Source organism: Gekko japonicus, unplaced genomic scaffold (assembly GCF_001447785.1).
Source record: "Gekko japonicus isolate JY-2015 unplaced genomic scaffold, Gekko_japonicus_V1.1 scaffold133, whole genome shotgun sequence".
Classification (NCBI taxonomy): Eukaryota; Metazoa; Chordata; class Lepidosauria; order Squamata; family Gekkonidae; genus Gekko; species Gekko japonicus.
Genome location: NW_015171506.1, coordinates 1,589,153 through 1,610,844, shown reverse-complemented (window position 1 = coordinate 1,610,844; position 21,692 = coordinate 1,589,153). Strand labels below are relative to the sequence as shown.

Genomic DNA, 21,692 nt, shown 5'->3' with positions numbered 1-21,692 from the left:
TCTCTCAAAAAACACTAACAGGTTAGTGAGACAAGATCTTTCCTTACAGAACCCATGCTGAGTCTTCCTCAATAGGTTTTGTTCTTTCCTTAATAACAGTTTCTACCAACTTACCCAGTATCGATGTCAGACTGACTGGCCTGTAATTTCCCAGATCTCCTCTGGAACCCTTTTTAAAGATGGGAGTGACATTAGCTACCTTCCAGTCCTCAGGAATGGAGGCAGATTTTAAGAAAAGATTACATATTTTTGTCAGGAGATCTAACATCCTCCTCACCATTCCCCCCCTCAGTCCACCAACAGGGGATACATCCCATCTTTCTTCCACCGCCCAAAGTGGTTCACTTCCAAGCAAGGGTGCCTATCGATTGCAGCATTAACTTCCATTGCCTCCAACAGGTTTTGGGTCTTCTCTCAGCCCTTTCTTTCTACAGTTTGAAAGCCCCACATATCAGATAACTCTGAAAGAATTCATCCAGCGTCTTTGCCCAACTTTAATTAAACTCCATTTCAGGCTTTTTTTAAACACTGGAAGCAATGTGAATAAATTATTATCCTTCCTGCCCACTCAGAGTCTGGGCATGTGTTAATTTAATGCAAAGGGCAGGAAGACATACAGAAGAAAGGGAACTCCCACAATCAAAAAGTTTAGGGCTTCACATAGTGCATCTTTACTTATATGCCATTTCCTGATGTGTGGGTTTACCACGAGAAAAAAACACTTGTGCCTACTTGAGATACTATTGCTACTCATATAAAAAACTATGTCATGTTTGAACTATTCTTAACAGAAACTCAGGATTGTGCTACCAAAAACCAGGTGTAAGTTAGTTTATGAGATGTGCTCCTACAACCTAATGAGCCAATGCATGCAATTACTTTAGAAACTTTCATGAATTCTCCTCCGTGGAACAAAACATGTGAATTGGCTACCATGAGCACAAATCATTGATGTGTTGAAAGATTTATGATGGGATTCACACCAAACCTCTCTCTGTCCCTAACTCCTCAATTTCCCTCCTTCACTTCTGTAATTTTCCTTATAAAAATGTGGAAAATAATTTCTGTAACATCTGAAGCTCTGACTGGAATCAATGTTAGTCTTGAAGGTGCCACTGGATTTGTTTTATTTTGCTACAATAAACTAGTGCACCTTCTCCTCTAGAAATATGCATGCTATAAACTGTTCAGATGTTCTCCCCTCCACTACCACCCCTTCCCTCTTTGGTGTACCAAAGGCAGGAATCGAGAGCAAGGTGCAATCACCTCCCCTCCACCAGGCAGCAGCTGCCGCTGCAGTCAGGGCACTTCACGCCGTTGACTCCAGCGGCCGTGGATGACTCTGCATTCTGCCGCCGAGGAGGGGAGGAAAGGGAAGGCAAGCAGCGAAGCGACCCTTTCCGGAGCCCAAAAGAGGCGTGCTTTGCCTCAATGCTCCGTGAGGGAAGAAAGGGGTGCGCAGGCACCGAGGAGGGAGCCACAATGTGAAAAGCGCCAGGGAGAAGCCTGCCTGCCTGGCCACAAGGCTGAAGCGGGCAGCGGGTGGTCTCCCCCTCTGCAGGCAGGCACACAGGGCTAGGACTGGCGCGTTTTGCCTTGGCTGGTGGAGGGAAGGAAGGCAGTGGCCTAATACTACACCTCCCAGGCTGCTCTCAGGACGGGGTGGAGAGAAGCCGTGGTTCTGCCCCCAGAGCGCCTGTGAAAGAAGTGGGAGGGGGATGCTGGAGAAAGGAGAGGTGGAAGGGACCGCAGCAGGGCAGGCTGGTGGGCCCTTGACTGAAACGGGCAAGACCCAGGCTGTGTGCCATGTGCATCTCGGCGAGGAGGGTGCATGGGGCGTTCTTGGTGTGGAGAGGTCGGGAGCACAGTGTGCTTCTTGCCACCTTCCGGCAATGTTGTCTTCGGGGCTGAACTCCAGTGCTTCGGGTTCCCACCACTTACCTGCCTGCCTGCTCGCTCTGCCAGGAAGCCGCCCTCCCTGCCCACGCCTTCCCAGAGAGAGCCCCGCCGTGGACTGCTGTGACATAGAGGGAAGAGGAGGCACGATGCAGCTGAGAATGGTGCGCCAGTGACTGGGGGGCTGTGGCGAGGGAGGGGCTGGGGCGGGCTTGGACACCAGCCGGAACACCGTTCCGGTGCTTTCTGGCCCAAAAATAGCCCTGGCACTGAGAATCTGTGCAATATAATGATTAGGGAGCTAGACTATGGACAGCTTTAAATCCCCACTCTGCCATAAAGTTCACTGGGTGACCTTACACCAATCCTGCTCAGAAAGGGAGAGGAACCAATTTATGCCATGCTGAACTCCTTAAGGAAGGGCAGGATAAAGATGTGATTGATAAGATACACACACTGGAAAAACAACATCTGTCTTTTGCACCTCTTAGCAAAGGCACAAGAGTCTTTTGAAAGAAAGATTGTTCTTTTCTCTTACAATATGTCATGGACAGGCCATGTGACTGTCATCATGAAATTAGCATCTGGAGATTCAGCAGCCCTCCTGAGATTTTTCCAGACACCAGGAGGCAATTATTTGCCAGCTGCCATTCAAGCATTTAAGGCTAAGGTAGCTCCATTATTATTTGGGGTAACTTTGACTATTGCCAAAGTAAACAAGAGATGATTCCTGTTGATATAGACTTCCAGTTGATGGCGGCACGCTCACGGACTCACCTCCCGGACCTCCTGGGGGTGTCTCCGTGCTCTAGCGGAAGGAGGGGGCGAGCAGGCTCGTAACCTCCCCCCCCAGGCGTCCGGTGAAGGGGGCCTGGCCAAGGAGCTTTGAGGGGTAGCCTCTTCAATGGTGGAATGCCAGAGAATCAAGGCTCCCCTCCACTCCAGTGGTTCTTCCAGCTGAGAGACCGATAAGGTGCAAGTGAGGCTAACCGGAGCAAGTGCAGGAGATCCAGCGCTAAAAATGCTGAAGAAAGCAGGGTCGGAAGACCTATAATGAACATGAGTCTATTTTGAAATGATTTTTGAATGAAAAGACGGCGGGACGAGAAAAGCGGGCGGGGGGGAACGCCTCCCATGCATTTGAAACGGCGAGAGAAAGGGGGGGAGCAGAAGAGAAAATGTAATTGATCGCTCAGAAGTACTTACCCAATCGAAGTTAAGCAGCTAAGCGCACATTCAGAGACTTTGAAAAACTTCCCAAAAGTAAATAAACGGGAAAGATGGCAGGGAAGAGGGACAAAGACAAAGAAAGACTGGTGAAATCGAAACTAGAGTCCCCAAAGCCGGAAGTAGCAGCCAGCGAGACGGCAAAGGCTGTAGCTGAAGGCATGCACCCTCTGCTGGAGCAGTTGAATAACATCAGAGATCAACTGACAGGAGTAACACAAAGCATTGCTTTACAACAAAAGCAAATTACAGACTCGATCCAAGAAATGAAAAAAGATGCTGAGAAAGTGAAGGAAGTGACAGAAACAACACAGAAGGTGAAGAAGAAAGTGCAAACCTTGGAAAAGAAAACATTTTCTTTGGAAGAGCAGATGCTGCAAGTACAAATGGATAAAGCCAATATGGTCCTGCGTTTCCAGGGGGTGCCAGAAAATAGAGGAGAAAATGTGAAAGAACTTATGAGCGAACTACTTGCCCCAGTAGCAGATTTAAAAGCGGAAGAATTACTCAATGACATGGATGTGGCCTTCAGGTCATATTCTGGATATATAAAGAAAAATAATCTGCCTGGGGAAATTGTAGTAAAGTTGTCAAAGAGGCATGTTAGGGATGCGATCATGAAAGCAGTAGCTGCAACACCCCTGAAGGCAGGGGAGAATGCAGTGAGATCGCTGAAGGATATTCCATTTGAAATACAACAACGCAGAAAGAAATACAAGGAACTGGTGTTCTTTCTCCAAACACTCAATTGGATATAAATGGTTATTTCCAGAAGGCATAACATTTAAAATCAAGGAGAAGAAAGAAAGGATCGACTCTGTGTTGAAAGCTCAAGAATTTCTGAAAGACCAGCTGGGAAGGACAGAGGACGGGGAAAAAGAAGAAGATGGCAGATCCAGTGGCGAGCTAGAATCGGGCTCTTCTGGTGAGGACTCTTTGTCTGAGCAAGGGGCAGCAGCCCCGAAGAATCCCTACAAGCTACAAAAGAGGAAAGAAAAGAAGAAATAAAGGCTGAAGGACTCTGTTTGGTGCCTTTAAAAAGACTGGGGTTTGGGGATGATTGGGGGTACTGTAATTGGGCAGTTAAACATAAAGTTAGAGGGTAAAAGATTTTAAATGTTAGACTCAGTTTATAAAAAAGTTCAATGCTGAAAAGGCTTGATGTATCAAAGCTAGAGGGAAGATCTCCTCTCTTGGGTTTTTAGACAGTAGTGGGTACTTTACTTTTTCCTGTATGTGTAGTTTCCCCTTCCCTCTTTTCTGTTGTAGTTTTGTGTAGTGATTAAAAAATCAATAAAAAATCCCCTCAGGGGGCTTAAAAAAAAGAGATGATTCCTGTTTAATTTCTTTTTTGTGCTCCATATCTAGATCACCAATGTGTACCTCTGGTCCAGCAAGCTGGTTGGAATTTGAGGAACCATCATTAGAAGCCAAAGCCTGGATTGCAACTTTTATTTTAAGATTAATTTTTCCCATTCCTCAGAGGAGTGTTATTTACATTTACTTGTCAAAGATGGTTTTTGGAGTTCTTGGCAAAAATTAGTCGATGATAGATTACAGAGACTGAGGGTTTTTTGAGACTCTAAAGCAAATGGAACACTCCTCTGCATGTAAACTGATTAAATCCAGAGTGTTACAATTTGACAAATGGAGCTCGAGCTGTGGAGGACAAAGAGTATGCTCCTTGTACTACCTGGGTCTGTGAGCATGAAATATAGAATAAAGGAAAAAATAAAGTTTTTCCAAAGAAAGGTTGACCATTATGTGAAACTCTAAAACCTGGTGCAGAGATAACATTACCCAAGGTTAAGGGATTGTGAGCCAGTCATGGGACCTTTTGAGTCTTTCACCATTCACTTCTCAGCCCTTTGGCTAAGATCAAGTGTAGTATCACATGCTGATTCATGGATTGGCATCCAACACAATTCAACACCTTGAACCAATAATTGACTTAATGCTGCTGTCATTGTTGCCATCTTTAGAATAGGTTTTGCTAGAAGTGACCATTCCTAGACATCTACTTCCTGGAATTCCACCTCAATTACCACGGTGGTATATCTGCTGTTCAGATTACATTTGCCATATATTTTCCCAAGAGTATGCCGGCAAAGCTTCATACCTTTTAAAGATATTCAACAGCTTGCATCTCTTGTGTCAATATTAAAATCCACTGATTTGTGATCATGTGTGAGAAGATTCATATATCATTCATCTTTCAAACCTGACAAACTTGGTATATCAATGAAGAAATCATGTTGTATTTTCCCTGTGTCAGCATAAAGATACCAAAGATACCTTTGTATTGAGATTTTCCCTTCTACAATTTGACACATTTTAGCATTATTATTTTTTTGCATTTGCTACATTTTCCATATGTTAGATAGGAATTTATGCTATGACTCATGCCAAAATTACAGCAGGTCTTTGCCACTTCTGTATTTATTTAGATGTTTATATCCCACTTCCATTCTCAATGAGGGCCCAAAGTGGCTTACAGCATAACTCCCCTTTTCCTTTTATCCTCACAACAGCCCTATGAAGTAGTTTAGGCTGAAGGAGTTTGAATGACCCAAGGTTGCCCAGTGAGCTTCCATAGTTGAGTAGAAATTCGAACCTGGGCCTTCCAGATCGTAGTCTGACATTGTCCCACCACACCATACAGAACCATTTTCTGTCCATGTCTTCTGATAGCACTAGGGCTTTTGATCCAAAAGCAGCTTTTAGGTTTTTGTTGTTGTTGCTTTTGCACAGTAGGGCATCCATTGGTTATGTCTTCAGCCCTCTCAACTACTTTTCAGCCACTTCCTCTGCTCCTGTGTATATTCACTATGTGTTCCAGGGTTAAACCAGCCTCTTTCAGTAATCTGGTTCTCATTCTCACTGGCTTTATGCCAGCCATTATTTGATCTCTAATGAATGATTTCCACAATTACCCAAATCCACAAGGTTATGTTAACAGCATTAAATCACTTGTATATGGGTCCATGCTTTCAATTTCACTCTGAGTTCTAGAGAAGACTTTGTGCCTTTTATATGCAAAAATGTTTTGGGGTGCACATTAATCTTCAAATTTATTAATCAATGCTTGATTTTTCCCCCTCCTTATCTGCACTGATATCAAACGACAAGCATTCAATATCTGCTTGGGTTATGTTTTGTCTGCACTCTGCAGAGTGTTCTTTGCTATTTTACTTACCTATTTAGTATTTATTTTAACCTATAAGTTCCCTAATAGTTCCTGGAGTAATAAGAGTTCTAGGAATCAGTGTTTCATAGCATTGGTTTTTAGATTCCTTTGGACTTTTTCTAGTTATGTCGATAAGGCTAATGCTGAACTTGTGGTCAGACTGGGGAGGGGTTATTAGTAACTGAATGATTAATAATTTTGGTAGGAGGTCGAAGGGTTTTATTAATGAATTCTTATTTATTTATTTTCTTATCTATTTAGTTGTGACTCACTAAGGGTAGGGTGAGGTCGCTTTACCACCAGGTTTCTACATTTTTATATTCTTTGTATAAATCAATACGACTGCTAAATGAGCTGGTGCAGAACCCTGTGACTTGGGAAATAGAGAATTGAGAATTGTAATGAGGAAGTTACTTACTCCTCATGTCGCTATGTGACTTGTTTTACTGATTCTTGTAAGGGATAGGTTTAATTAACTGCAGCACTGTTGTATATGTTTAGTAACTGCAGTTTTAACCATGGATTGAACAAACAGAGACTTTTTATAGTTTTATACTTCACTACAAATTGGTACCATATTTTGATTTTTGGTTAAATATGGGAAAGGAGAGTATGTCCTTTTATGGACTCACAACTAAACAGAGCAAATTATATGACTATTTTGCTCATGTTTCCCCATTAAAAATGAATAGAGTTGCAGAACCGGAAAAGGGCGTATTAGCACCTGACATTGGAATTACAAAAGATTACTTGTCCTCAAATTCTTCATTTGTTTTACTTGATACTTATATTGATACTGACATGGATACTGATATTGTAAATTTGGAAAAGATTATTGGTAGGAACATTAAAAACCTAAAATACATAAAAGATTAATCAGGAAATGTAACTCTATTGGCCAATGGGAAAGGAGAGAATGTCCTTTTATGGACTCACAACTAAACAGAGCAAATTATATGACTATTTTGCTCATGTTTCCCCATTAAAAATGAATAGAGTTGCAGAACCGGAAAAGGGCGTATTAGCACCTGACATTGGAATTACAAAAGATTACTTGTCCTCAAATTCTTCATTTGTTTTACTTGATACTTATATTGATACTGACACGGATACTGATATTGTAAATTTGGAAAAGATTATTGGTAGGAACATTAAAAACCTAAAATACATAAAAGATTAATCAGGAAATGTAACTCTATTGGCCAATCAGACTTTACTAACTGCTGCAACCTTAAATAAGATGTATTGTAAACTGGATGAACTTTCATCCCAGAATGATTGCAGCCAGTTTAGATATTACATCTAAAAATTAGAATTCTGTCAAAATACTATCATAGAATTTGGCAGGATTAACAAGAGTGAGGAGGCAAACACAATAGAATACTTCAGGAGTTTTGATATAATATTATTACAAGAGACCTGGTGGACTTCCAATGTTTTTCTTTCAGGCTTTAGGGCCTATTTTAAACAGGCAGTTAGAATTAATAAGATAAATCATCTATCTGTGGGTTTGGACACTCTGATTTCTTCATCACTGCAGGTCAGAGCTACTGAAATATGTTCTACATCCCATCTTTTTATGGTTCTTTTTAAAGAGTTTGCGGCACAGAAAATAGTTTTAGTTCATCTTCCTGCCCTTCATAACAGGGGACAATTTAAATTGGAATTCGCAAGAATTGGACTCATTACTACTACAACTAGTTTACCAGTATGCTGAAGTGTCAATTATAATTGCGGGTGATCATAACACTTGGATTGGGAGTTCCATCGAAGACTATGGGGAATTTCAGACAGGCAATAGATTCCGAAAGGGAACCGGTTCTCAAACGGGTTCTGGTAATCTCCGGCTGTTTTTTTTTTTTGAACATTTGATTTATAGCATTATAGTGCTATAGCGCTATAACGCTATAATGGAATAGCATTATGTCAATCCCATTGAAATGCATGGAGTGTTTTGTTATACTGCTATAGCGCTATAGCGCTATAAATTGAACGTTTTTTTAAAAAATAGATCACCCGCGCGGGAGGAAAACTGCGGGAAAACAAAGCGGTGCAAGTCTGAAATGCCAAACCGCTTCTGATCCAGCTCATTTCTGGTAGGGGCAAGCCCTGTGTGAAATGGCAGCCCTGTACAGGTTCACTTCAAAACGGATGATTGCCGGCTTGAAACCGGGTGAAACTGGGTGATGTGAAATTTTTAGACTAGCTGCAAAAGATGGGAAACCCTTTGGAATTTTGGAGAATCCTTATATGGTGAGAATTTCTTCTGATGTGGTAATTAACAAAGCTGGTCTGATGGACTTTGTCTTGAAATGGGGCTTAGGTATGGCTAACGGGTGCCTCCTTTTCAATAGAAAAGGTGATTACACCTTTATAAACTTCCAAGATGCAAGTGTTGTTGATTATTTTATTTTTATTTTTTCTCCTGATATGTTTTTGTTGTTTAAGATGTTTTGGTCGATAACTATGTTGTGAGTGATCACTTACTGCTAAATTTAAACCTTCAAATAAAGCAAGGTATTAAATATTCTGCTGTTTCACTTGCCAGAAGACAAAAAAATTAACAGATCTCTCATCTTTCTTATTTGTTCCACTTGTAATGCCATAAAAATGAAATCTTGTTTCTACCTGTAATGTTTCCACACCTAGAATCTGCCAGACAGCTCTCACTCCCAGCTTGGGCAACCAGCCCTCAAGCAAACAAGACCTAATCCTGCTCAGAAGCCCTGGTAGAAGTTGTTTTTTGCCAAGGGAAACCCACTCTTCCTAGCAGGGATACCTTGTGGCTCCCCACTCTCTCTTAAGAGCTTTTTTTTGGGGGGGGGCTTTCCCTCCAATCACTGCTACCACCTCCTAGGCTCATTCTACCAGGTAGGGGTAAGGGCTGAAAAAGCCCTGGCCCTAGTTAAAGCAAAACAGACATCCCTGGATAATCTGGGCAAGGGGGCACATATAGCTATTAAACAGCATTGAGGAGAGAATTGGGCCCTGCAACACACCACATTCCAGCGGGTGTTGCTGAGATAATTCCCCCCAAGCACCACCCTTTGTCCCCTACCTTGGAGAACGTAGGTCACCACTGCTGGGCAAGCCCCCTTATCCCCACATCGGTGAGAGAGTGGGTCAACAGGTCATAGTCAACCATATTGAATGCTGCTGACAGGTCGAGGAGTATCAGCAGTGCCAATCCACTTTGATCCAGGTGTCTCTGGAGGTTGTCCACCAAGGTGACTAACACCCTACTGTGCACTGCCCTCTAGTAGTAACTAGCCATAATCTAGAATAACAATTCTCAAACTGGGTCATAATGACCCTCTTCTAAGGCAGGAGGACACCCTGTTGAACCATCCCAAGTGATATATCTCCAAGGTTAGGTGACAGTAGAGGGCCCCAGTGTCAGAACCCCGGAGTAATCAGTTCCCAACAACAGTCATTCAGAGAATAAAAGTTTATTGAGACATTGAAGGTATCCAGGCTCTTAACAGTCTTTGTTAAAACTAACCCAAAAGCACACGAAGGTAGCAATTATACCAAGCCCCTCCCCAAACAATCACTAGAGGGCAGTGATTGGCCTAGAGCCAATCGCAAAAAGGTAGGACCCTGCCAGAATATAACGGATCATTATGCCCAAGAGAAAGCTGACACCAGGAGCTCAAGGTCACAAAGCTACTCCTAGGGAGATAGGGAAGAAAACAGGCAGCAAAGCAATCAAAAACGAAAGCGAACATTCCAGGCTCCGTCCCATAACCTATGGCAACCACGCCCGATGCAACAGGTGGGTTGACACCAGGTTAAAGAGATATTACAAAAGAGTAACACCATACAACAGAGTTCAGCAAACGTTTATCAGTCATGGGCCAGACTATTACAGCATTGTCCAGGCACAGTCTGAAACAATAACCAAGTATTTTATAGGATCCAGTTGTCCAACGGCCATGAACCTGCCCAGGCAACGCTGAGTTAAACAGTATACAGGAATAAAGACCTCATCCTCTCACCAACCGAAGCCAGTCATCCCCACTCAGAATCCCAGCCCAGTTTAGCAAGGTCTGCCATGGAGATGGCATCGCCAGGGAACTGGGAGACCTTTTTCTGCCTAAAATAGGGCAAGGCTCAGAACTCTTGTGAGAATCCAGGGGAAACCCTGTGCCTATCTGACCTCCAAGGTCTCCAATGCCAGATTTATAAAGGAATCAGTGGTCAATGAGGAGTCTTGCCTGCTGTTTTGGAAATGGGTCATGAATGCAAGAAGGAAGAGGATCTGGGTGAGTGACAACTTCCTCCCCTCCAATTCTGACACTTCAGAATCACTGGCAAGTTTGATGGAATTTCTTTAAAGGCTAGATACTGTCTCTCAGAAGCAACAGGCTGTAGCTTACTGGCCCTTGCTTTTCAGAGTCCCTCAAGCTCTCCAAAGTACTCTTAGGGCCAAGTAAACATGACAGCATCCACGAGCTGGACCTCTGGAGGCTGCCACCATTTTAAAGCAATTTTAAAATGCTTGGTGGCCTGAAGTGCTCTTATTTCCTCCCTCTGTGCCTTTTCAAGTGTAAAACAGCTGCATCACCACCGCAGCCCCAAGTGGTTGTTCAGGAGTTGAAAAGGTACAGGGGGAGGAAATGAGTTTTTCAACTTGCTGTGCCCTGCGTCCTCACAGGATTGTTAAATTGCTTTAAAATGGCAGTGGTGTCCATAGGTCAGACCCCTGATGCTGTCATATCTAGTTTGGTCATAAGGAAGAAAAATTACTACAAATAGTAACAGTTGCTTCAGTGATCTCACACACCCATTAATCATCTCAAATGAGTGGACACAAAAAAACCCCAACAACCCCTAAACAGAACTCCCAGTACACTGGCTTTAAGGCACATACAATTACCAGGTTCAAATGGGTCAGGCAAGCATTCATGCCTCTGCAGGCAGATTTTAGCATTTCTTTAGACGTCCAGCTCAGATCCTTGTCCACATATAGTGTAAGCAGCATGTGAGAGAATTCCAACAATCTCACATCACTGTTATCAGGCATGTCAATATTGAAACCATGTGGATGGGGTGTGTTGTGAGCCAGGAAATATTGGGTGGGAAAGAATCACATGACTGACCTCAACAAATTTTCAGCATTCATAAACTATAGTGATGTAGATCTTGCCATAGGAAAAGAACAGTATGTGCCACTTGGGTGACACACTTGCCGATCAAGCTCCTAGGGGAGTGGGGCAAAGGGTATCTCCACTTAACACTCCAGATCTCTTCCAAATAATTTTAAAGAATTTTGTGATACAATACATCAACATCACAGTTTTACAATATAATTCTGACACAAGGACATTTTCTCAAAAAATGAATTAGTATTAGAAATTGTTTGCTTAAGCTTGGCAAACAGTTTTGACATCATCAGCAGTTCAACTAATTACAAACTTGTTTCAAGAGAAATGCCATAGTGATCTTAAGATTACCATAAAATATGTCTGCACGTTGCACAGTTATATTCATTTTATAGAGTACTTAATGGATCTGATAATTCATTTTGCTAAAGAATTACTGTTATCTTTTTACCTCTATGCAATATGGAGACAGATATTGCTAAATGAAACTTTCTGTAAGAGTTCCAGTTGTAATACAACATTAAGATTTGTATTTCTCTGTACTTACCTATACCCTACTCTTAGCATGGAAAATTAAATATTGTGGAATGGCACATTCTGAAAAATCTTGTTCCTCTGAAATTTGTTGAAAAGTTTTGTGCATGCAGTATAAGCAGCAATCCTAAGAATGTCTACTCCAAAGTAGCCTAATTTATTCAGTGGGTTTACTCCCTGGGAAGGGTCTTAAGGATTGCAGCCTTAGTTCTACAACTTTTAAATAATCTGCATTAGACTCTGATTCACATGCATTGTTTCAGAAGTAATTTCTGAATTTCTCAAACTATGAATGAAAAGTTCTCTTTACTTCTTTGTTAACTCAGAAAGTCAATTGAAATAATTTAATTTAGTCAATCATCTCCTGAATTAGAAATATTTTCTTGAGTAGATCTTTGCTTCTTCCCCCCCCCCCCCCAGCTCCACTTCTAATTTCTCATATTTTTCCGTGTCATATTTTGGGGATAAAAACTGTTCAGATATCAAGATAATAATTATATGTACTAAAAGTGTACAGTATTTGTATGACTATGGAAAAAAACCTTTTCTATACAGAAAATGGTACAAACAACCAAGCAAAAAGTCAACTTCAACTTACCGGCACTTTTAGCCGTGATCCTAGACCCATGTCTCAACAAACGAATGCACACATCTTTGCTACAATGGTTAACCATCCGTAGATGAATACTCCTCCTAGTTTGGATTTTTACTAGGCATTTCACCATATTGACTTTCTATATTTTCTACTGCAGCCTTATCAACTAGTCACCCATGCTGACTGTGACCTTTGCTAAGTTTCCACTGTGTTCAACTTAGGAGATCTGAATGAATCAAATAACAGCCTTCTAACATGGCCAAGAGAAATATCCAACCAGAGCATAGACTAGGAAGTTATTTTTAAACCTTTCCAACTGCCTCATAGTGCACAATACAATTAAGTTCAAATACCATTCATTTCCTTAGCAGCTGCTAATGAACAGCTGCATAGTACACACTAATCTACGTCTTAAAATGTTTACTGCACTAACATGCCAAATAATAAAACACAATGCAAAAATTCACAAGTGCAAAATATTTAAGCAGAAATAAAACATCACAGCCTCTTTGTTAGGAGGCTGCTCTTTAATTTTGTACCCATATATTTAACTGATGTTTAGTGGAAGCAATTCTTTAGACACCTGCAGTTTTCCACATGGGAATCACAAACCGTTGTTATATTTCTTCTGTAAGATTATTTGGTGCACATGTATACTTGTCCAAAATGCCCTAAAGAAGCAGTAGACATTTAGTTTTAAAAGGTGAGATATAACAAATCTGCAAGGAAGAAGTTAAAAACCTGCATTTTATCTATGCAACTGATAGGAAAAGCAATTCTTCCAGCCAAGAACATGTCAAGAGCTGGTAACATTGGGCAGCTGCTGAGACCTCAGCTGGGTCTGACCCATGAAATTTGCTGCTGTGCAGCAGATGCTGCAAATACTATCCTCTCTTCCTCTGGGCAGTGGCAACAGGACTGGGCTCCCCAAAGGATACATATTGTGGGCAGTTCCTCCTCTTTCTTCTCCTGCAAGACAGCAGAGGGAGGATCAAAAGTGCAAGTTCCAAATGGCAACCAAATCCCAACATCACGCTTGTTGCAGCTGCTGCTGCCTAGAGAGAAGGAACAAGTGGGCAAGTGGCACTGGCAGCTCCTATTCCTAGTTGCTGCTGCTGTTGGCTCACCAAACCTCACCTGGAGTATTGTGCTCAGTTCTGGGCATCACCTTATGTTAACAAACTACATGTTGACAAACTACAGCATATCCAGAAGAGGTTGATCAGGATTGTGAATGGTTTGGAAACCAAGCCCTATGAAGACAGGTTGTAGGTATGGTTTTATATTGCTGGCTATGCGCTGTAATAATAAATTCATTCATGAGGACAGGTTGAAAGAGATGGGCATGTTTACCCTAGGGGAGAGAAGACTCATGGGATTGTTGGCACACAGGAGACGGAGCAGACATGTTCTTTTTTACTCCAGAGACAGGACTAGAATTAATCCATGGAAATTATAGCGAAAACAATTTTAGCTAAGTATTAGGAGAAACTTGCTAGCTATAAGTGCTGTTTAGCCATGGAATACAGTGCATCAGGAGATATTCAGCTTTCCTTCACTGGTAGTCTTTGAGCAGAATGACCAACTGCTGGAATCCTGTAATTGCATATTCCTGCACTAAACAGGGAGTTCAATTAGATCACCATCAATGTCCCTTCCAACTAACACTCTGATCTCTATAATCTTTAGGCCAGCATGAGAGGGCTGGGCTCCGCTGCTTCCCTGGGTATTCCTTCAGTGCACAATGGGAGGCTGATCATAAGGCTATCTGGGTTTGCCTATGGAGTAAATGTGACAAATAAACAATGTTTGATTCAAAATTGCTACACAGCTGATAAGAATCTACCATATCAAACACATTGAGGGAAGTGGCAGTATTCAAGAGTAATTGTCAATTTTACTAATGCTAGTCAATAAAACACATGCTGGCTCCCAAAAGTGGTTGAGGACAGCAACTGTCTGTCACCAAGCCTGCCCCCCATCGTCCCTCTCTCCCCCATGGGGTAAGGACAGAAATTGGTTCTTAAACACCGTCTGAATAGTTCTAGAGTTGTTTATTGTTTTAACCATTTTGGCTGATCTTAAATGTATTTATTGAATTGTATTTTTTTTTAATTAGGCACTGCGGTGGCTCAAGTGGTTAAGACGCTGAACTGCAGGCTGTGGAAGGTCAGTAGTTCAGCAGTTTGAGACCCGAGTGTGTCGCATGACAGAGTGAGCTCCCATCTCTAGTTCCAGCTCCTGCCAACCTAGCAGTTCGAAAACAAGACATTGCAAGTAGATAAATAAGTACCACTTCAGTGGGAAGGTAACAGCGTTCCGTGCGCCTTGGCGTCTAGTCACGCTGTCCACATGACCACTGAAATGTCTTCGGACAGCGCTGGCTCTTTGGCTTTGAAACGGAGATGAGCACCACAACCCTAGAGTTGGATTTGACTGGCTTTCGAGCAAGGGAACCTTTACCTTTATTTATTTATTGAATTGTATTTATTTACCTATGTATTTATTGAATGTATTTACCTATGTTCACCGCCCTAAACCCTATGTATGGGGAGGGCAGTCTATAAACAAAATAGACGGTGTGTGTCTAACACAGTGCTGATTGTCAAGAGTCTGGGTGTGACTATGAATGCTTCCCTTGCAATGGAGGCCCAGATCACAAATGTGGCCAGGCTGGCGTTTTCCCATCTGCATCAGGTTAGACATCTGGTCCCCTTCCTGTCTCGCCCTGATTTAGCTACAGTGATCCATGCATTGGTCACCTCCAGATTAGATTACTGTAACTTGCTCTATGCAGGGCCACCCTTGAGGCTGACCCTGAAACTCCAACTGATCCAGAATGTGGTGGCATGTGTTCTTACTGGAATCCCATTTAGAGCCCATAGTCAACTGGTGCTCCGCCAGCTGCACTGGCTCTGTTGAATACCAGATCAGGTTCAAGGTTTGGTATTAACCTTTAAAGCCCTAAATGGTCTGGGACCAACGTATCTATGAGACCGCGTCTCCTGGTAATCCCCTAAATAGCATTACACTCAATGGGTAACAACTTACTGGTGATCCCTGGCCCAAAAAGTATCCAGCTGTCCTCAGCCAGAGCCAGGGCTTTTTTGGCCCTGACCTTGACCTGGTGGAACTCTCTGTTGAGTGAGACCCAGGCCCTGTGAGATCTGATGCAATTCCACAGGGCCTATAAGACTGAGATATTCCACCAGGCCTGTGGATGAGGACAACAATGGTTTTCATCAAGGCTGGCCTCCCTTGCTTTTCTGCTTCTTCCATCTTGTCCCTTTCCCTTGTCTGTTACTCCTTCACCTATTAATCTGTATGATGTTTACTTTCCCTTGGATAAGGGGCACTATTTTGTGCTCCCTTTTGATGTCTCATCGTATCAGTTGTTGGTAGTATGGTAAGGGTTGTTTTTAATAATTTTTATTTATTATTATTGCTGTTATCCACTTTGAGCCCTGTTGTACAGGGGAGGGAGAGCTATAAATCCAATAAATAAATAAATAACTTATGTATTTATAGTCCACCTTTCTCACTTGTACTCAAGGCAGGTTATACAGAGTGAGTCAGTTCAATTGACAGATGGGGCATTCAATAAACAACACAATAGGATTAGGGTTGTAGAATGAACCAGAAGTTTAAAAACAGAACTGAATACCCATTAAATTATTCAAATTCCATAGCAGGATCCTATGCACAGTAGTATAAACCAGGCCCTAACATTTTTTCTAAGTAATTTTGTGAATCATTTAATACAGTGCAACTCTATTGCCTGCACAGAAAAGCCCTCTTGGATAATTCAGTTTTGCATAGTTTGCAAAAATCCAGAAGAGTGGGAGTGTTCCTGACTTCCTCAGACAGGCTGTTCCACAAGGTGGGGGCCACAACGAAGAAGGCACAGGTACCAGAAGTTTTTGATTTTGCCCATTTGCAGATCAGCACCTGCAGAAGATCCTGCTCCAATGAGTGAAGGCCTCATGATGGAACATAGGAGGAGAGGGGGTCTCACAGATGTGAGGAACCAAGGCCATGAAAAGGGCTTTGAATATGATAGCTGATACCTTAAATTGAGCCCACCAGAGAGATCAGCCCTTTTCTGCTTTGATTGATGTTGCCCACTTTTCAGATATAAAAGTCTCTGTGTGATTCTGTTGATGCCAAACACACCCCTTGGAGCAGTTTCAAAGATATAGAAAGCAAATGACTGACTGCCAAAAAGTGGAAACGATGTTCTATTTATATATGCATAAAATCATATGGGCCTCACAAAGTCATTAATGTGTTCCCTGATTCCCAGACAAGCCTTCCAAGGTGAGCAAATGCCTCTAGAAGGTTGGTGAATTACGCTCAAGGTCAACCAATACAGTCCCTGGAAAATACATTAGATCAAGTTACTAAAGGGGAGGGAATGTACTAAGGGCTGAAGAAGAGAGTGAGCTGAAAAACAGCCTGAAATTATACAGCTGAGTCAGCCACACACATACCAGTGAAACGGATTGTCAGCAACAGAGGAAAAAAGAAAAAAAATAGATGACACATTTATTTCTAGCAAGGGAACTCCCAGCCCAGACTGTTTTATTCCAATGACACTAAACAGACGGAAACCTACAGCATGCCTTTCTCCTCCCCAGTTCCTTCTCCCACCAAGAATTGCTGTTAAACACTAACTTTAGTGGATGAATAAAAAAGTGCAGGTTAACTGGAATTACCTTTTCCTCCACTGACTGGTATTATAAACCAGGTTTTAATCAAGGCTTAGAATCCAAGATACTGGGAGAAATGGTTCACTCACACGTTCATACGTCACTGGTAGTTGGAATTAATTGAGCTGTGCATGAGGAAGTGGAGGCACTAGGTTTGCCAACCTCCAGGTGGGGTCTGGAGTACAACGTATCTCCAAACTACAAAGAACAGTTCCCTTGGAGAAAATGGCCTCTTTGGATTCCTGCTGAGCTCCACCCTCCCCAGGATCTATCCCCAAATCTCCAGGAATTTCCTAACCCTGAATTAGCAACCTTAGGGGGAACAAAGCATGCATACCTTTTCATTCAGGGGAACAATGGATGAGACCTGTTCCCCAGAAGATGTATTAAAATTATTCTGCTTTTAAATAAATAAATACTGCAAACAAATTTCTAAAACACTGGGAGAAGCACTCATTTTTGGAAAAGTCTTTCTCATGGAATTATATTAATTGGAACTTCCAAAGGGAAGTTTACTGAAATCTGTTAACACAATCTGTTGTAGTGTATATTGTTCCCAGTAACTTGTATTCCAAGGTACAGAGTCTCTGCCTATGTAGATTCCACTTAGCTACTGTGGACATTGTCACATCTATGTGAGTTTCTTACCAAAGGAATGTGGTTTCCTCACAACAGAAATGTGAGCTTTGCTAAAAACATGCCTGCAGCTCTCCATAATGCAAGCTCGGCTTTTAGAATATCAGGGCAAAGCTATACCACCATAACACTGCACCAATATATTTCAAGAACATGTTTATTTGCCTCATTTTATTTGCAGCAAGACTCCCCCTCCTTGTTAATGCTTGTACTGTTATCACACAATTGCTGCAAGAGTCAATTAGGGCTACTATGGAGCTAAGAAGGAAACTTTTCCCCAAATGTATTGCCTCCACAAGTCCCTGTCATCAGCAAAGCAACCTTATAAGAAACATGAGATCACACAAATCCAAGGTGATTCTAGCAGCTTCATCAGAACTATATTAATAGTTCATGACTCATGAAATCCTCTCAGCTGGAGACTTTGAAAACATCAATCCCTGCATGAATCTAATGACTAAGGGAAAATCTACTGGTTATTAGTTCAAGGCAGTCTACACAAGAACATATAAGTGCATTAAATAAACTGGGCAGAACTGAACAAAAAGGATTATCTTTTGATAAATCAAATGGGATACACATAGGTCTGCCAGGAGCAAGGTATATATCTCATTCCAACAGAACCAATGTACAGACTCAAAGAAGTTTGGCAATACAGCATCCAGAAGACAGTCTTTAGGACAAAGTCTGATGGCTATAAGTGGAACCTTTGAGCACAGTCCCAACTTTGAATCATGGCTATGCTCCTATGACGCAAACCCCTTTCAAACTTCTGCTAGCCTTCTTGTTTCTTCTTCTGTCACACACATAAATGCTCTAAGTAGCTATACATACTACCACCATTTCAACATATATATGTGATGATGCAAACCCCCACCACCACCACCACTAGCCACCCCACACCATCACTCACCGAGACACCTGGGGGCACGAACATGGGAGGGAGAATCATGTGGCATGGAGAAACAGCCAGATTCCCAAGCTGCAAGACTTCCAGGAAGAAACACGGGGATGGGATCATGCTGGACCAGGTGGGAGCTGATGGCGGGGTCTTCCCCTGCCAGAGTATAAAAGGAGCAGCAGAAGTAAGAGCAAGGATCCAGTAGCAGAAGCTTCTCAACCATCTAGCTAAAGAAAATGGAGGCTTTGCCAGATCTAGGGAAGGAACCCAGTTGCACTCTAAAGAACCAGCAAGAGGCAATAGTCAAGAAGCTTTTCAAGACAGAAATAGTCCCAACAACGTGCTGTCGAGGAACACAGTAGACAGAATTGTGAGCTTTTGCTCATCTGTCTGTAGTCATGCAAAAAGGGTGAACCTGGCAGGAAGACGAGAAAGGAGAGACATCCAATTACATGCACGTATACTAAGATCTCCCCTGGGACTGTTTTATATAGAAAGGGGAACATTTGGTTCTGAGACAGGGATAACAGAAGAAGGGGAACATAGTGAAGTGGGCACATTCCCAAATTATCTTGGTGTGAAAAAGAGAATGAGCACCATTGTCCCACTACCACATTTATCTATTTTATATTTTAACCTTACCTTTTAGCCAAAATCCATCCATAGGAAATACATGACAATTCAAATTCAGGTTCCTCATATCACATGGTGTATTAAACTACTACGTTTATACATTTTAACCCCCAGTGGCCTACACACACATACTGCTGTCTTTATATTACTTTCACACTTTCTCAACTGCCTCTTTCTCACAAACTTTGGCATATTTATCACAGGGTATAGTTGAAGGGCACTATAAGAACATTGCTGAAAAGCTAAACAGGTCTGGTGACCAACTTCAGTGGGAGATCTCTTGGGAGTCCTCTGTAAACTGCCTTGAGTTCCATGATGAAAGAAAGGCAGGATGTGGGATTAATGATCAATAACAAATTATCTCTCTTCAAGTGCTTTTAGCCTACAGAACAACAAAATGAAATTTCTGTCTCTTTCTGTGTTGCTTTACTCTACTCAAGAAAGCTAGAGAATCTAGGGCCAAAATAGGCATGGTGGACCCCTCTCCCCAACACCACAGACCCAATCTGAATCAGGCAGTGTGCTTACAACTTCATTTAAAGACAGTTACATTTGGCTGTTAACCCCATGCAAGTCAGGATGGGGGACACCCAACCCAAACTCATGCCCACTGTCATGTCTATTTCAGCCCTCAGCTGCATGACTCCATGGGTGGCTTTGTACAAGTTCTCTGTTATCCTGTTGCCCATCAATAAACTGTCACAGGATTTTGAGAAGGATGTATAAGACAATTGATCCCTGTTTTTTGCATACAGCAACCTATACATATAAACATTTTGATTACATGTTGAATAACTCTTAGTATTTGTTGAGGGTTTTTTCATGTCCATGTGCAGAATATTAATAGCAAAACACTCCTGCTGTTTCATTGCTTACTGAAATGATGTTTCAGGTTGGTGTACATTTCCCTAAAATGTCTCTACACTGTATCTGATTGGTTATGTTTGTTATTTTGTGTGTGAGGTTTAGACTTGCCTTCATCAGAGGGAACCTCTTCCTGGTCATCAGGGGAAGGAAGGAGAGGTTGCAGGGGCTCCATATTAATGATGAGCTGCTTATTCAATGAATGAGAACTGTGACTCTGCATCATGCTGGTTCTGAGAGAAAGAAGGCAAAAAGACCAAAATACTTGGAATCAAAATGCAATTGCCATGTTGCAAGACATATAGCAGAAAACACAGTAGTGATTCTTACGTTCTTCAAAATACTGATTTATACAAAATTTTTGTGAGCCAGAGTCCACCATCAAAGAAAAGTGACCTCTGAAAAAGTCATTTTGGCTCACAAAAGCTACTCCAAAATAAAATGTTTTAGTCTCTGAAGTGCCTTAAGGTCTCTGCTATTTACTGCAACAGATTAACAAGGATAACCATATAGAATTAATGGAAAATGTTATGTAAGGAAATTATGAAGAATAAAAAGCAAGGGAAAAAACACAAGAAAATTGCTGTGTTTTCTGGGCAGCCCAGTTTGTCCTGTGACTCCTAGTGCTAATATAAGAAGTAGAATTTTCTATAGCCATAGTTTTGTAGGTCTTACTTTCTTTCACTACCTTGGGGACACTGCAAAGCTAAGGCTATTATGCTGGTCAATGAGAAACCTTATTGCCTTTCCTTTTCTAAACAACTGAATGGCCCAAACATAATTAACTAGGTGCAGCCCTGTGCAGCCCCAGAAGTGAAGGAAACATCCCACTATGTTTTCTACTGTCCTTTCTATCGGAAGCTGTGACGGACTGTGCTTTAAAAGCTCATAAGTGCTATATAAACATGTGATGGACTGTGAACTCCTCATAGAGCCAGAGAGCCTTTGAGTGACAGGCTGCTCAAACAGATTTCATTGGATAGCATCAGTTGAGAAGAAAGAGTGGGGAACTGACTGCTGAATTCAGTTTAGCACTGACTGAGGACTGGGAAGGTTGGCAAGCAGGAGTGGGAAGATCACTGAAGACCCCTATTCGGGCCAGAAAAAGGGACAGAGCTTCTAGTTTAGAGAAGAAATTCCTTGTCTTAAGCAGAGTTACACCTTATAAGACCAGTGACTTTGAAAGGTGCTGAGGATTGCACTGTTAATGACCAGTTTAGGCAGCCAACAGTGTCGTTTCTGTGCTAAATTCACTGATATGAATGGACTTTTTTTTGCCATCAAGTCGCAGCTGATTTATGGCAACCCTGTGGATTTTTCAAAGCAAGAGATGTTCGGAGGTGGTTTGCCATTGCTTGCCTCTATGTCCCAACCCTGGACTTCCTTGGTGGTCTCCTATCCAAAC

General features: G+C 42.0%; 1 protein-coding gene across 1 annotated transcript in view; it reads right to left on the bottom strand.

Moving 5' to 3' along the window:
• Positions 1 to 21,692, bottom strand: part of FRMD3 (FERM domain containing 3) — a 194,316-nt gene that overhangs the window by 5,086 nt on the left and 167,538 nt on the right. Inside the window, exons 13-14 of the mRNA XM_015419287.1 lie at positions 20,415 to 20,520; positions 15,663 to 15,681 (exon numbers count right to left, since the gene is read on the bottom strand). Of these exons, the coding sequence (XP_015274773.1) occupies positions 15,663 to 15,681; positions 20,415 to 20,520 (125 nt within the window). The remainder of the gene's footprint in view (positions 1 to 15,662; positions 15,682 to 20,414; positions 20,521 to 21,692) is intronic.